The 16,707-nt window shown below is 42.3% G+C and overlaps 1 protein-coding gene across 1 annotated transcript in view; it reads right to left on the bottom strand.

The window, feature by feature from the left end:
• Nucleotides 1–16,707, bottom strand: part of CDH4 (cadherin 4) — a 414,578-nt gene that overhangs the window by 39,818 nt on the left and 358,053 nt on the right. Inside the window, exon 8 of the mRNA XM_062505318.1 lies at nt 2,430–2,567. Coding sequence (XP_062361302.1) covers nt 2,430–2,567 — 138 coding nt within the window. The remainder of the gene's footprint in view (nt 1–2,429; nt 2,568–16,707) is intronic.

Below are 16,707 nucleotides of genomic sequence, written 5' to 3' on the forward strand. Positions count from 1 at the left end.
ACAACAATTTAAAATAAAAATATACAATATCTCTCCGAACAGTCCGCAGACTTAAAAGAGACCACGGGTTTTCTCACTCTCTGAGGAGCTATAGATTTCCAGGAAAGTGATTTTTGCTATTTTTTTAGAGGTGTTAAAATGCAGATCAGACTATTTGAGGACAGTGAGGAGATTCAGCTCAGGCTTAAAGAAACTCATCAGCCTGATGCTGTTCCCTTTGCCAGTAAGGGAGAAAACATATTATACTTTCATACTCACATGAAATTCAGCCTGGCTATACCCAGGAGTATATAAAAGATATTTGTTTCCATAGAATCAGAAAGTATTATTGTAAAACACCCTTGGTTTTCAACTCTTTATAGAGAAATCCCATGTGCCACTGTGTAAAGCCCTTTGGCCCCTGCAAAACTCTTTCCTCGGTGATTGAAATTAGAGAAATAATGGTACACATCAACTCTGCTTAGAGGAAAAGTAGCATTTTCTAATCCATTTAACACAATTCTGTGGGTAATTCTCTTGATGGCTTTTATTCCTTCCAGGTTTAACACACACCAAAACATTAAATACTCAGAATTCACCTGAAAGAAAATTTCCATTATCCCACCTTCCATCAGCTTCGAGAAGTGCTTTGGAAAGCCATTAAAATACACCACATCTGGAGGGGATGCTGCCCTACAGAAGGCATCAGTGTGCTTGTGCAAGTAACCCCGACCCAGCTCACCGTGCTCCCCAAAACCTCACCTCCCAACCTGCACCTGGAGACAAGGACCCCACAACCCGGGTCACGTGAACCACCTGTGCTGAAGTGACATGGCCACTAGATGTCATTCCCTTTTCACTCAAATGGAGGGCGGAGAAGGATCTACCTGGCAGAATAAAATCCCCCTCCACACACCGGGGAGCTGTGGCAGTGCTGTGGTGCAAAGTCCTGCAGCCCCACAGACACAAACCTCCTTCCAGAGAGAATAATTCTGTCCTGGCAGGAGAAAGGATGACACAGCCCAAGACCTGTGTTGTAACTGCACCATACTGAAGGAGATCTTTAACCACAACTTTTCAACAGAAAGATTGGAGTATCCATGATGGACATGAAGCACACGTGTGCTGTTACATCCACTGCAGCAGCACAGCCTGGGGATTGATGCCCAGACCTGAAAACGTGTTGGGTGCCCATTCTGCTGTGACTCGGGAGGAATTTAGTGCCTTTCCTCTTAGAATCTAGGTTCAAGTAACTTTGTGAGAAAATGCTGTTTGGGAGCTGAGCACGTCCCAGCCCCAAGCCCAGCTCCTGATGGAGATGGGAAGGACCCGGACTCCAGAACTGACATGAATCCAGTTTGGGTCCACAGGGGCATGAACTGGGCTCTGCATGACTTCCTTGAGTTCCTTGACATATCTGCAGTTTGTAGGAGTATAACTAAGGGGAAACTTTGGTCCTACGCTAATAAATATTTAGAGACCCTTTAGGATGGCAATGAAAATTCAGAATACTATAAATAATAAAAATTCCTCCAAGGATGTTCAGTGACTTGAGCACAAAGAAGTCAGACGTTCTGTATTTTAAAGATTTGATGTCCATTTAAGATACATCACTTACTGCTCCTTGTTGACCTTCATATGAATACAGACAGGGGGTACACAAGCATTTCTCATTTATTAACATATCGACCTCTGCACTGCTCTGTGATTTCTAAATTTACTATGCACATTTCAGATGTTCTACATCTCTGGATTATTAAGACTGGAATGAACCAGACCACATCATTTCACCTTCCAATTCTTCATTTTTACCATAACCAGCTCTAAGAATTTGTCATTTACAATCTCTGTTTTTTACCCCTTGCCCTCCAGGAATACCTTGGAACACCTGAGAACAGAACACAAGAGGACTGTGCTAATAAAACATAAGAAAAATCTTTAACTGATTAAAACCAGATGTACTGAAGAATGTCTACACGTTTACTAAATGCCAGCGCACACAAATGCATCTGTTAGAGCTATCAATGAAATACAAATTTTAGCAGCTACCTGTTCCTATTTAGAGTACTTACAGCCCTCTTGAAATCATATCCAAGTCATAAACCCCAAGTATCTCTCACTGCTCAGGATTCCACTTGTAATTATTAATAACTCTGATGTGTCTACAGCCAATTTCTATGAAAGAACTGCATCCTCTTTGGTGCAATCAGACATGAGCTGTTTGCCACGTTATTTCAGCTCCTTCAGTGCCTCGGCCAAATCAGTCACCAAACAGTTTTCCTGGTTCATGAATCAGTCTTTTCCTTTTTCCTTTTCCTCCCCTGAAAGTCTTTATTCCACAGTCATCCATCGAAGTTCTTCTAACCAGCTTGGAGAGACAGCAGATACCAAGAGCCATGAATTAAAACCCCCGTGTCCATGCATCACCCTGCTGATGTGTGGATACTCACAGTGCTGGTGGTGAACTCAGGGGGGTTGTCATTCACATCTGTCACTGTGATGATCGCTGTGGCTGTGTTTGAGAGACCATAGTTTAGATTTCCTTCCATATCTGTTGCTTGAACAATGACTATATACTGCTGAACTTTCTGGAAAAAAAAAAAAAAGAAGAAGAAAAGGGAAAGATGAGAGACAAAAATGCACCCTGTAAAACGCCTTGGTTTATTTTCCATATGTAAGTGTGATCTTTAAGCAGACAAAGATGTTAATTGGATTAAAAACTTTAGTTTAAAAAAAGTCAGTGAATTTTTCTGCAACGTTTTTGAAGTGATTTTTGCATAGATTGGTGGACATCACCTCTCATGGGAAAATAGAAGTCTTATAGGCAAAATTCCCTGGTTGAAGCTGACATTTTTATTAACTTTTAAACATTTTCTGCAACATTAGCTTCTGTCTTCTGAAAACCAGTAAAAGTTTTCTTCATGTGTTTTCACTGAAAACATTGCTCGGAACATTATACCCCCAAAATTGACATCAACATTGCCTGGCGGCCCTCCAGCTCGTTCTGCTCACACAGTTTGATGCCCAAAAAGCATTAAAATGCTCTTCGTGCTTCAATCCTTAACACAATCTTGATAAATAAAGAGAATTTAAGTCCAGTATGGAAGAAAAAAAAATCAGTGCAATAAACAGCAGTTCAGCAGAACTAATTTAAATTCCTGAGTACCCGCTACAACACAGCTCTCAAAGGAAAAAACCTCACAGACCCAGCCATAAAAATCACACAGTGAAGTTCTAAAGGATGCTGTAAGTCAATGCAACTGGAAAATAAACCTGAATAAAACAGGAGAGACCATCTGATGTTGCATGTGTCCACATCTTCCTGAGATCTCTTTATTTAGGAGTATGTGCTTGCACCAAGAGAAGTCTCCTGATCTTTACAGCTGGCCTCAACAGTAAATTTTCATATAGATCTGCAGAATTTACCACTGATTACTTGTTGTGCTCACAGAGCACTCCACAGGCAGATAGGAAAACAGAGCTCCTCTCCTGGAAAGTGGGCAAAAGGATGCATAGGAACCAGGGAAGGATCCAGCCAAAACCTCAATACAAACCTGCTCCTTAAGGCTGCAGGTGACGCATCAGAGAGCCCCAAAGGTGTGTAAACCAAATGGAGGCAGAATTTTATGCAGGAAAAACTTTTTCTTGTGAAGTCAAATGGAGGGACTTTGATGCAACGAAAGACCAAGCACCCCCAGAACACAGCTCAGGTACCCAGGGCTGCTCCTTCAGGGTGCAGGTGCTACAAGCTTGTGTGAAATGTCAAATACCCTCTGAAGTTTCAAAGGGCAAGAATTAGGTCTCTTTATTCCCATATAAACATCCTTGAACTGCTGTAATTGGCTCAGTTCTTTAATTCTTCAGAGTTGCCAGAATAAGAGATCTGCATTTTAGCTTTATCTTGATTCCAGGGCTTTTAATTGACCTGCTAAATTGACAAGACTTCACACTCAGGGATCCATCAGCACCTTGCAACCAGAATATATTATGGAAATGCACTTTCATTATCTCTTCCTATCTTGTATAATAAAACATGAGGGAGAAACTATTGTTAGCCCATGTTTTGCCTCATGCAAGAAGGTGCTGTTCATTATTCCATTTGTAAAGCACTGCACAAGGCTGAAATGTCCTTATTAGTGAATGTAATTTCTATTTCATATTTAGCTTTTCCTTCCTGTTATCTGTTACAGATGACCTGGGAGGCTGATGGAAGTATTTCCTAACAGGCCAAATACTTTGGTTTAAATAACAGAAAGTTTAAATCATAGAAGTGGGGAGGACACTTAAAATGTAGCAGCAATCAGATTTCACATAAATGAGAAAAACATGTCTGTGTGTATGCACTCACAGAACTCAGGTTTACAACAGAGTTCTTTATTCAACAAAGCACCGTTCACTGAGCTCTGTAGTGTTAATAAAAAAAGCCCCATACAATTTCAGAACACTAAATTAAAGAAGTTTAAAAGAAAGATGCTGATCAGATCATATAACCAAAAAAAACCCTCAAACAAGCAAAACCAAAAAAACCAAACCAAACCAAACCAAAAACACCAAAAAAGAGAGAGAGAGAGAGAGAGAGAGAGAGAAGGAAAATGGCAGAATTTATTATAATGTGCAAATGTACCAGCCACAAAGAGCTGGTGTAGCAGATGCAGCTGCAGCCATTGGTACACATCAGCAGTGAGCTGCTGGGGGACTCCTAGAGGCATCCCCAAAATTGCACTGATTTCTGTCAACTGAACACAAAACTACTGTGTTTAGAGCAAAAGTGGATTCTGACACTGAGATGGTGTGGGAAGTTGTACAGAACTCACAGATATTTAAAAATCACAGAAATATCTAGGTTGGAAAAGACCTTTAAGATCAAGTCTAGCCATAAAGCCAACATTGCCAAGTCCACCAAATGGAAATAGTCTGAGATCTGACCTGCCAAACCTTCAGGCACATGGCTGCCTTCCACATCCAGCTCCATCTGAAAGGCTCCAGTACTGTGGGCATATAAGGGTGCTCCTTTCAAGTGCCTACTTTTCATTTATAACTAATTCAATCTCCAGCGAGATTGGCCCCAGCAGATAACAAATTACTGATTTTTTGTTTTTGTCTAGCTAATCTTTTTGCTTTTGTGCATTAAGCTGATTTTATTGAACTATTCAATCAATTTCAATTTCAGCATGTCCTTCCAATTTGTCACATCATCTCCAGGGGCATCTCAGTTTGTTGTCCTAATAGTATTATTATTGTTACGACTATTAAAAAAAAAAAAAGCAGCCTCATGCCCCCAAGCACAAGAGACATTTTCTCGATGGCATTTTGATCATACAGAATAATTCTCCTATTCTCTTTCTTTGCAAAAATGAAATTTTAACTAGCACAGGGCAGAAACTACAGCATAGAGGTAAATCAAAATGATGCTAACATTTACTACATGTTTGCTCTGATGGTGATGCTGTGGGACTCAGGAAATGAGCCTGTGGCCCAAGGGGGTCTGGATTAAAAACCCAGCCCCACTGAAGCCTGTGGGAGGTCCCATGGCAAGTGTTTCTAATAAATCTAACATATCTTCATGCTACAGCAAAGCAAATGTGCTGTTTCTACTCCAGCCAGGGAAAAAGCTCATCTTGGTAAATGCAGAGGTTTTTGTCCGACCTAAAAGCTAAGAAAGAGTTTTGAAGGAAAAAATTATGAAGGAAGGAATAATTAAAGGAACTGTGGCAGATCTAATCTGTCTGCTCTTCCATCAATCATCTGATACAGTGCCCCAAAGAAATACATCAGCTACATTCCAGAAGATGGGAATTAGCTGAAGGAATTTGTTAAGATGATTAATGGGAAATTAGTCAAGGCATTGGTTAAAAAGATGCCTTGTACAGGAGGAATGGCAGCTTGGAAGAAGGGCAACTGTATAATAGAAAGATGTGATTTAATAGCACAAAATACAGGAAAATGCAGCAAGGCACCAATAAAATAAAACTTCCCTGGAAGTTGTTTTATTGGACACGAGAAAGGAGGGCTGTCCACCAGCTCCCTGCTGCCGAGCAAGCACAAATGCTGCTGGCAAACACCTTGTGTGCAGCCCTCAGCACGGCACATCTGGCAATCCTGATTCCCTGTGCCAAGCAGCCAGGGCTCATCGGGATGCTGAGCACAGCCCAGGCCCTTGTACTCACTGCTGAGCCCCCTGCATCCAGCCAGGTGCTGCCACTCCAGAGCCCATCACCAGAGAAGAGCCTGGAAGAGCCTGGCTTGTTTAGTCTAGCAAAATGAAGGCTGATAGCAGATATGATTGCTGTCTATAAATAACATCGGGAGGATAAACACTGGGAAGGCAAAGAAGCAATTTAAACTAAAGGACAATGTTGACACGAGAACAAATGGGTATAAACTGGCCATGAATAAATTTAGGCTGGAAATTAGTAGGTCCTTCACCACTAAAGGAGTGAGATGCTGGAGCAATCTAATACAGGGTCTGAGGAGGAAAAACGTTTCAAAGAATGTAATAAATTAAGGCTAAATCCTCTTGGTCTAGGTAGAAATTATGACAAATTGAGCTAAAGCAGAAGGCAGATCTCTCAGCACTCTCTGTGTACAAACAACTTTCTAAAAAGGAAAAGAAGAAAACCCCTTTCAGTCCAAATAGCACAGACTGTTGGTGTGAAAAGGCTTTAACACTGATGGTTATCACTGAACCAGCCCATTCCATTGGCACACACAAAGGACCAGGTGCCCCAAACAGAATTACAGTTATTGCAAGTGGCTCTCCCCATCGAGACAGAGGCTGGCACGGAATGCACCGGCTCAAATCCCTGGCTGAGCTGAGCACAGTCTTGCTGAGAGAGGGTATAAACAAGAGTAAATCATATTCAGAGGCAGAGTAGAAAAGAACAAAGTCTTTTAAAATGAAGTCCTAATAATGGAGTGCTACCTGTGATCCCAATTTTCAAATGTGCACGCAGAGTATTTGAGAAATGTGGCTATTGCCAGTTTACACAGGCAATTATTATACATCACACATGAGCTGGAGAACTGTGTATACCGAAGTCCAGAAATGCAGTAATTAAGTGATTAAATTAATCTGCATTACGGACAAAGGGTTTGCAAAATTAGGACCTACATTTTCAAAGCTCTGTACAAATATTGTCCAATTAATTACTACTTCCTGAGAAATGTATGACTAGCTAATTTTAGCATCACGTCTGGTAAAGCAAATAAGGTTACCAGAATGTAGGATGTATTAGCAGGAATCTATTGGTGAAGGAGATAGAAAATCTAAATTCTGTGACTCCTGTGACTATCCTCACATCTTCTTTATATCTATGATTTTTTCATCTCCCTTTAATTTTGCAACACCAATGAGATCAATATGAGATGCTCTTGTGATTAGTTTTCTAAATATTTTTTTTGCATGCTAGTGAAGACTTGATGTTCACGTTCTTGGGAATCAGAGATGGCAAACACACCATTAATAAATACTGCACCAGAACCAGGAAAGGCAGTTAAAACAAATAAACAAACTTTCCCAACCATTCACTTGGATTCACTTCAAGCAGAAGTACATTTTCCAAAAAGATCTAACTAGCCACCATTTACACAAAGCTCACAGGAAAAGCTTTTAAAGTATCTATCCCTTCATACTCCCTACTTAGCCTTGGTTAAATAAAAACAGATTTCCTGCAGAAAGCCTTCTCCTGGAAGCTCTGGGAAGAAGGCAGCTTTCACTGAACACCCAGAGAAGCCAGCACATTTGCATCTCCCCCAGCGATGGTGGTGCTGAGTGAGCTTCACCCCTGTGCCAGAGTTGAGCAGAGTCTTTGATAAACCTTGACCTTTCCATTTCTCACATACAACACAGCATCACAGTGTGGCTGCAGAGTCCTTGGCAGACATCAAGCCCTGGGCCTGTAAATCCCAATGCACAGGCTGCTGCCTGAGCTAAAAAGATGCAGTTTTGCTCCATCACAGCCTCGCCTTACAGGACCAGCTCCTACCTGAGGTGTTCATGTTTCTTCTAAGACAGGCATAAAAAAAAGGGAGGCAATGCTATTTTTAAAACAAACTGGGCCACTTGCTCATTTCTGCACAGCCACAGACAGTGAAGCCAACAGCCAGGCTTGTGTTCTTCATGTGGCTGGGGCTACATTGGCTTTTCCTCCAGCGTGGCAACGTGTTCCCCTTTCACAAGCCTCTGGTGTATTTGATTTTTTATGAGCTGCCTGTGATGGCAGAGCCCCAGGCAGGGGTGGTGCTGGTCTGGCTCTGTCCAGCAAGGCACAGTTTATTTTACTGGGATCAGCCCTGTGCTCACCGGGCTGCCTTTCTTCCTAGCCAAGGTGTTGATGTGGCACCCTGGGCTGTGATGGGCTGGTCAGACCCTGTGTATTTCTGTGAGCCCTGACCAAACCTGCCACCACCCCAATAACAACAGACTCCTCTGTGCCAAGAAGAGCCTCAGTCCCACCACCCACAGCAGCTTCATCCACCCCTCCAGTCTGGAGGAGTGTTCCACTCCCCTTCAAAAACCTTTTCGTCTGATACTAATGAAGGTCCATAGCCAAGCTTCCTCCTGGCAGCCTGACTAACAACCAGCAATTAAACCTCTTAACACTTTCCCTCTCAGCACCTAAGACCCATAAGGGGATCTCACACCTTACACAACTCATTCTCTCTTAAGATACTGCACTTTATGACAGTATATTAATGTATTACAATTTACACCTTTTAACTCATTTGGAACCACCAGACACACCATTAACTTTTCCAGCTTCTCCCAGGGCAGGTGTTAAAGCTCTCACATAAGTGTAAATGGGACCTGCTCCAGCTTTTAGCAGCTCTTTCCTCTTTTGTGCGGCAGCTTCTGAAAGCAAAACAGCCTCTGGTGGTGGATACAACACCCAGCACTAGCAAGCTGAGCTTTCCTATGAAAGCAGGAGGAAGTGCTTTAAAAGTTACCTGAAAGAAAGCGAGTATGATCTTTTTACCACACAGAGGTTACAACATCAAAGAATGCCAGAAAGCCTTTCAGGAGACTACTCTGTTTGGCCTTTCAGTGGCGTGAGACCAAACAGTTCAGAGGCTGCTGCCCACGGCTGCCTTCTCTTGTGTCATTCAAGGCAGGGCAAGTGGTGAAGTGCAAACCATTCTTGTACTGGGTACGGACCAGACCCCAGCAGGCATCCCAAAAAGCCTTCCAGCATCCTGGTCACATCTCTCTGGAGCCTCCCAGACAGAAGGTCTGTGAGCCAAACAGAATTGCTCATCCACCCCATCTCATGGTGAGTGCCAGGATGCTGCTGCACAGCTCCAGGATCAGCATCTCCTACTGACCCAGCATGTCAGCTGAGAGAGTGATCTGCCAGTTGTCAGGGATACACAGGGAAACTCAGAAATAGGAACTCCAAGCACTAAACAGCCCTGAGACAAAACCAGAAAAAAAAAAAAGGGGGAAAAAAGAAACTAAACCAACCTACAGCAGACAAATAACTGGAAATGGTAAGACAGACTGGGGATCCTAATGGATCATTTTAATGACTCTCCTAACAATGCCTGGTGCCAGCAAAGCTGTGCATAGGAAGGGCTGGATTAAACTGGAACAGAGGTGCTTCAAGTGCAATATGCTGCCACCACATTCATCTGAGGTAGATACCTTTTTCTTTTTTTTTTTCTTTTGAGTTTTACTCCTAAGGGATTAGACACTGAGCCTGGGCTATCAAGGTTTTCAAAAAAAACACCCAAGCTGCAGTGAAAAATGTGGAATTTGAATGCAGCAACTTCTGCCCAAAGAAAGGGGCATACAGGAGAACACATCCACCAAAACAGTGAAGTGACCCAACCCCAGCTGGCCACCACTGGTGGCAGCAGCTTGTTTAGAAGTGTCCAAGGTTACCAGCACAGTAGGGTTTGTTATTAACCCAATACTTGTTCTACACTTTGACTTGCAGAGGGTGGGCAACAGAGGCCACAACATTTTTTATCTGATATTTGAATACAGGCATTTCTCAAAACTTGAATGAAGCGACTCAGGTGCTATGAGCTGACTTCAAAACTATTATCAAAATTATTATCAAAATTATTGTCAGAAACCCCATTGCTACAGTATCTCTGTCCTTGGATGTATCAACTTTTCTGTTTAGAAACTGTCAGTCGATGAAATTCTCATATGGTTCTCTCATTTACACCAACATTAGAATCACAGAATCACTAGAAATGGGCATCTCTCTTTTCAGTGATCCAAACTCCAGATCAGATATAAGTCCACAAGGAAGCAGGGGAGAAATAAGGAGACTGAATTACCTGCTTCTGACAGTCATGCAAAAGGATGGCAGTGAGCTGGCATGAGCTACAGATAAATTTCAGTTAAAAAAAAAGAGATGTGATGAATATCTTGGATAATGTATTTCGATTCTGACTACAGCCACCATGCCAAAGAAGAGGAGGGTTGTGATTAAGGCTGCAGGCTGCAGCTTGGAAGATCTGGATTTCTTTAGCATTTTCCCAAACTCTCTCCAAGTGACCTTTAGCAGGTCATTTAATTTTTCCGTGCATCAAAGAAATTGAAAATAACACTTCAAAATGAAATTAAAACTCTTTCTTATCTAACAGTGATACTGTGAGAAGAGAAATCCATTTTTTTTTGGCTGGAGCACTGGGATGAGGAAGGCTTCATCTCCAGCCCCTCCCCTCTGCACAGGACAGAGCTGGTGTCCACCTGCATCTCCCAGGGACAGAAAACAGCTCTGACCCAACTCCCATCAAAACTTTCCAGCCTTTATGACCCAGAGATTCCAGGTCATCTCACAAAAGAGCACTTAAAAGGAGACCTGAGGAATAATTAGCCTTCTAACTTTTGGCTGAGGCAATTTCTGTAAAACCATGAAATTACATTTGGCTTTTCTTGGGCAGGGAGAGATGAGCAATAGTTCAAAGCCTGGGTGCCCACACCCAGATGCTGCAGAGAGGTGCCCTTTGGTAAATATGCCAGCAGTAAATTGATGCTGCTTCCAGGTGCTTTCTGCCACTTACTGACAAAAGGAGTGAATGCTGAGACAGAAAAAACTCAAAATCTCAAGGCAGAGAAGGGAAAGTAAACATCAATCTCAGAAACATTTTTTTTTTTAAAGTAAAAAACAACCTTCTTTGGACTTGTGCAAAAAGCAAATTCCTCCTGCAGCGTGTAACTTCTTGGTGATTATCCAAAGGCCAGGCTTTAGGATAAAAAAAATTACCCTAGTTATGTCCATTGCACTCTTATAATCCACAAAACCTTTGCTGTCAAATGCTGCCAGAGCAATTTAATAAACAGGGAGAATGCCTTAATGTATTCTGAAACCTGAAAACCACCCATCATTAGGCCCACATGCTGTTTTCCTGCTTTCTCTGCTTTAAGCCATTTAGCTGCTACAGCTGTTTTTCTTGTAAGTCTGACTTCTGTTTTTATCAGCCTGATTTGTTTTCTGGTATATCACGCTTGATTAGAAAGAGGAAGAAAAACCTTTCACAATTCAGGTAAAACTGCCTTCTTTAAGCTCTGTCAAGCTGGAAGCTTGAAAAAGATCATCAGGAGGATCAGTGTAAGTGAATAAATATTCATAATATTGCTCATTATTTATACGTGGTCTCAATTCTGCAGTAAAGCTTGAAATTCCACATTCATGACACCACTGATGTAGCCAGACCTTTTTATTCTGAGGAACATGAGTTTTTTTTAAAAAAAATGTAAGTGCAGCAACTAAAAAAAATACAATCAATGCAATATATTCAAACAATTTTCTCTAATCCTATATGTATACATGGCATGAACAACACTAAGATCCTGGATTTTAAAATTATTGGCAGTCATGAGCACAACACAAGTCTGGGGCATCTGTACTGTGTTGACTCCTTATGGTCTGGATAAAATAAAACTCATTTGGTATCATTTGTTATTCATTGCTGAGAATTATTTTAAGAAAATGGCTTGGCTAAGACTCTGCTGGCTGCATATCATATGTGCCTTATGAATTGAAGGGAATGTCCAAACAAAGAAGGAACAGGTTAGAGCCACAAAAACAGCTGATTTAATTAAAAGTGGCAGAAGGAAAGGTTAGTGGAAAACAGTCAAATAACAGAGAAAAGATTAATGTGAGATGCTCCCTATTGTATTTCTCCTAAGAGCTGTTTCACCCAGCGTGGGCAGGGTCATGTTGTGTCGATTTGCAGAGGGAGAATGTGATTGACAACTTCTGGAAAAGAAACTCAGTTTGGAGTGAAGTTGGAAACAGTAAAGGGGACTTTTGTCAAAACCAGCTCTGCCTGCAAAGGCTTTGTTTCCCTGCCTTGGAAAAGGGCTACATGAAAACAGGTGCAATGAAAAAGATCTCCAGTGCTGTGGGAAAATGAAATAAAAGCTTTTCCTCTGAGTGAAGGATTTTTTTTTCTGGCTGGAAATCCTGACCCATGACAAGAAACAAGGACATTTGAACATGAGCAATATTTGATCTTGCTAATTTTGCATATATTAATAATGTAAGAGATGTAACACACAGGAAATAAAGACATGCAGTTGATTCAATACTTGACTTGTACTATGTCTTGGTGTAGAAGGGCCACAATTCAGACTGAATCTGATGGAAAAAACACTTAGGTCCAGAGCAAAATACAGTAATAAAGTTTGTGATAACTTATCACGTGCTACACAGCTACAATTACTTCAATGATACAAATCATTCACTGAGCAAGGTCCAGGATTAATGGAGGATAAAGTGCTACACTTTTCTGAAGGAGGCATCTCAGCTTTTTTTACAAGCTAATAATCCTGATGTTTATATCTAGTTGTATTAGATAAATAGGAAAAAAGGATTTTTTATTAAACATTGTATTAATGGACTCGAGAGAAGTCACGAATGGGTGATTATGTGTGCTCTTACAAAAGAAAGGCCTCCAAAATGAATAATTATTTTCAGAGAACAGCCTTAATAGTGCAGAGCTTCCCACAGAGCTTCCTGATGGCTGTTAGCACTCACTGCTCTCTGGGGTACAGCATTTGGGGAATGGGACACAGTGATCCCAGGAAAACACTGACTGCTATACTGACCCATCATGGGTTTGCAACAGAAGTGGCTGCAGGGCATTTGGGTAAACTTAGTTTTGGGTTCCACTACAGCCCAAGAGCCAGCAGAGAAGCAGCACAGTGAGGTCTGAACCCCAACCTCTGGTGACTCAAAGGTTTTGCAGATGCTTTCCAAAGGGAGCCATAGCCCAGCTCCAGCAGGGCTGCACTGCCCTCCAGGAACCTGCTCTCTGCTCTGGAGAGTACAACTCACTATCCTGAGTAAAACTCACTGTCCTGAGTACAACTCACTGTCCTGAGTACAACTCACTATCCTGAGTAAAACTCACTGTCCTGAGTACAGCTCACTACCCTGAGTACAACTCACTACCCTGAGTACAACTCACTGTCCTGAATACAACTCACATTCCTGAGTACAACTCACTGTCCTGAGTACAGCTCACATTCCTGAGTACAGCTCACTGTCCTGGCTGCTCAGGGGGCTTCAGACATGATATAAAACTGGGCAAGTGAGGAGCAGGAACGAATGACTTCATGATAAACTGAAAATCTGCTGATAAATGAAATGATTGAGACGCCAGGCTGGCAGAGTGCCACTGCTAGAGCTGCTGTGACGAGCAGGGATGTTCTCCTTCCCATACTGAGCCTGTCACCCTGCATCGGATCTGCCTTAGCAGGGTCTCTGTACACCCAGGTGAGACTCCAGAGAGAGCAGTCGCTGCCATCCGGAGGAAAACTGCTCCATGTCAGTGACAGGAGAGGGTCTGGTCAGAGCACAGCTCCAGAAAAAGCAGACTGATATATGGAGTGTGAAATTAAATGCCCTGTTTATTTATTTGAAAGAGGAGGGAGTAGAGCTAGAAGGATTTTTGGTAATCCTAAACTGTCCCAGCTATACAGGGAGATCTTTGGAAGGGTACCTTGGGCCCTTTCTGGTGACTGAGTATGACAAGAGGATGGAGCAGCAGCCATAAGCCACCGCAATAATTGAAGGCAAAATTTAATTTTCCCAGATCAGGGCCTTAATCAGACAGCATTTAATTTCTATGCTTTTTTATCATCTAAGGGATGTGCAGGATCTTTGCAAGTGTCAAAGGCCTTTAGGTGACCAGGAGCATGTTCCATCATAGCAGGGGAAATTTTATAAAGGAATTGGCACTGTGGAGACTCCCTTGACAAGCTCCCAGGTTCCTGTAATGTGGCATTAACTTCACACTGCCACCAGGTATAAAAGAGGAACTTGCCAACCACCTTTTTGTGAAGAAATGCAATTCTTGCAGTCAAAAAATTGGAAGAATGTAGCAGTTTCTTGGCTATTAGCTGCAAGAGGGAATTTCAGCACTTCAGCTCTCCCCAGTTCTGGCTACATTTCCGCTTAAAAACATTTATGTAAGGAAGTGCTGAATTTCATACAAGAAGCAAAATTACCCTGGATTTAGTAGGCTACGTTATCAAATACTCAAAAGTAACAGACTGAAATGAAAAACTGCAAAGCATAATTTTGCCAAGATAATTAATCCTTGTTAACCCATGACCTGATCATATATGATGCTGCTCTGATGAGCTTACTGAAGTGCTATAAATAATTCCAGCATATTTTATTTTCTTTGTAGGCATAAATATTGACAAATTCATACTCATTAAACTTCTGCAAGCTGAGAATTATTCCTGTTCCTCAAATGGGGAACAGGCAGAGGAATTAAGGCCCTTTTTTTAGAGGGATTCATTGGTTTGCAGAGTCCAGTTGGAGCTGCTGAATGCAGTTTTAAGCCTTCTTTATACAGAGAAGTAAAACTGTATTGATTAAATCCACCCTCACAATGTTTTTCCCCCACCCTCAGCTCAGACCTGTTTTTATGTGCAAGACAGTCCTTTTGCTGAGTTGCATCACTTCCCTGAGCAGAATTATTCCCAAAAGAAACTTTTTGCATATGTAGATAAACTGACTGTAAGTTCTGGGCAGCAATTCATGGCTTTGTGCTCAGTGACAGAACCAGTTCAAAAATGTAACTGCAGACTGAGGATACAGGTACATCAAAAAATTGTTATGAGAAAAGCTGGGGTGTGGATTTACAGTGCTTTAGTCCCTCCACAGGATCTACTTCATGCCACCCATCACCTGCCATAAACCTGGGGTATCCTATCCCACTTAAGGGTACCACATGTCAGCTGGAATTTCTTCAGGCTATTTTAATTGTAAACTATAGTCCTTATTCCACTACTGATAATTTCTGGCAATTACAAAGGAAAATGGACACTGTGGGATGAAGAATTCCCTCAAAACAAAGTTTTTTGCTTTGGCTGTGATGTGGAATTCAAATGAAACCATCTCATCTGTGGTCCACACTCCAAAATCTTAGCTGCCTGTACAATGCAAGGGAAACATCCCCAAATCCTCCAGAAAAATGTGTCCTAATTTTCTTCAGAATCCAGTTGAACATCTTGGTCCTCCAGCAGATTTAGGAGGAGCTGATGAGATTCTAAGTTTAACAGTCTCCAAAATACTGGTGAGATGGATTTGGAAAAGCCCATTAGTAATTTTCCTCCTCCTACAGAAGTGTGCAGAGTTGGAGCTGCTCACCTTGGGTTCAGGAGTATGAACTTACACTAGGAAAATGTTGTTTGTGTGCTGCTGTATTTCCTTCACTTCTCAGACAAAACCGTGCTGGGAAAGTAGCAGAACCAGAAGCTGAGGTTCTTCACTGCAAGAAAGAAGCAGGGCTGTAAGACCAGGCTCCATATGGAGCTGGTGGGACCATCCTCTTCAGGCAGAATGCAAAGGGATTTAGGACTCTGCTCCTTGGTCTCTCTCAGAAGCTGGAGTGTGTGTCAAGAACTTTGTGAGATGGATTGACTCCTTGTGGGGAGTAAGGTGAGATCATGAAATGTATTCAATTCTATCACAAGTTGAACTCACATTTGTATCCCAGAGTGAAAAGGTTTTATCTCACCCCAGTAACAGCAGTGTTTAGCTCTCTCTCTTGGTTAATGGGAGCTGTATGGATTTATTTCTTTTTTCTCACAGGAAACATCAGAGCAGTCCAGATTTAGAGGTGTATTATCTGACAGCAGAAACAAAGTGCTACCTCACACCAGCTGTAACAGGTCCTCATTTTGAGTCATTAAGGTCTCTAACTAAGCCATTAGCCCATGGAATCACTGATGGGAGCTTTTCCCATGGAAAACACAGCACACACCACAGAGATCCCATTGTCACTGCTCTGTCTGGAACAGAAAATACCATCCTACAATGGCACCTACTTTGGTTTAAATATTAGAGGGTGCATGTCTGAGGGACAGGGATTATCCCAGAGATTCTGCAATACCCGTGGAGAGATGCCATGAGCCAGGCTCTGGCATGCTGAGAGGGCAGGGGCAGGCACAGAGGGATAGCATGGATGCAGGAGCATCTCTTCAGGAAGTTTTCCCACCTGCTCCAGTGCGGGCACAGAGCAGAGCCCTCTGCCTTGGCTGCATGGAGCAGGCTGAGCACAGTGGATAAACAGAGAATTCCTGCTCTAACAAACCCTCCTCTCTCTCCTGGAAAGCTGCAGTCAGGCCTCTGGCCACACTCCACGGGCAACAGGAGGTGTGGATGCAGGTTTTATGGGGTAGCTCCTGGAGTGGCAGGTGGGGTACATTTGTCTGATGTTGTTTTTCAGCTCCTTTTCCAAAGGGAAGGGAAT

The sequence above is a fragment of the Cinclus cinclus genome, chromosome 18 (genome assembly GCF_963662255.1).
Source record: "Cinclus cinclus chromosome 18, bCinCin1.1, whole genome shotgun sequence".
NCBI lineage: Eukaryota > Metazoa > Chordata > Aves > Passeriformes > Cinclidae > Cinclus > Cinclus cinclus.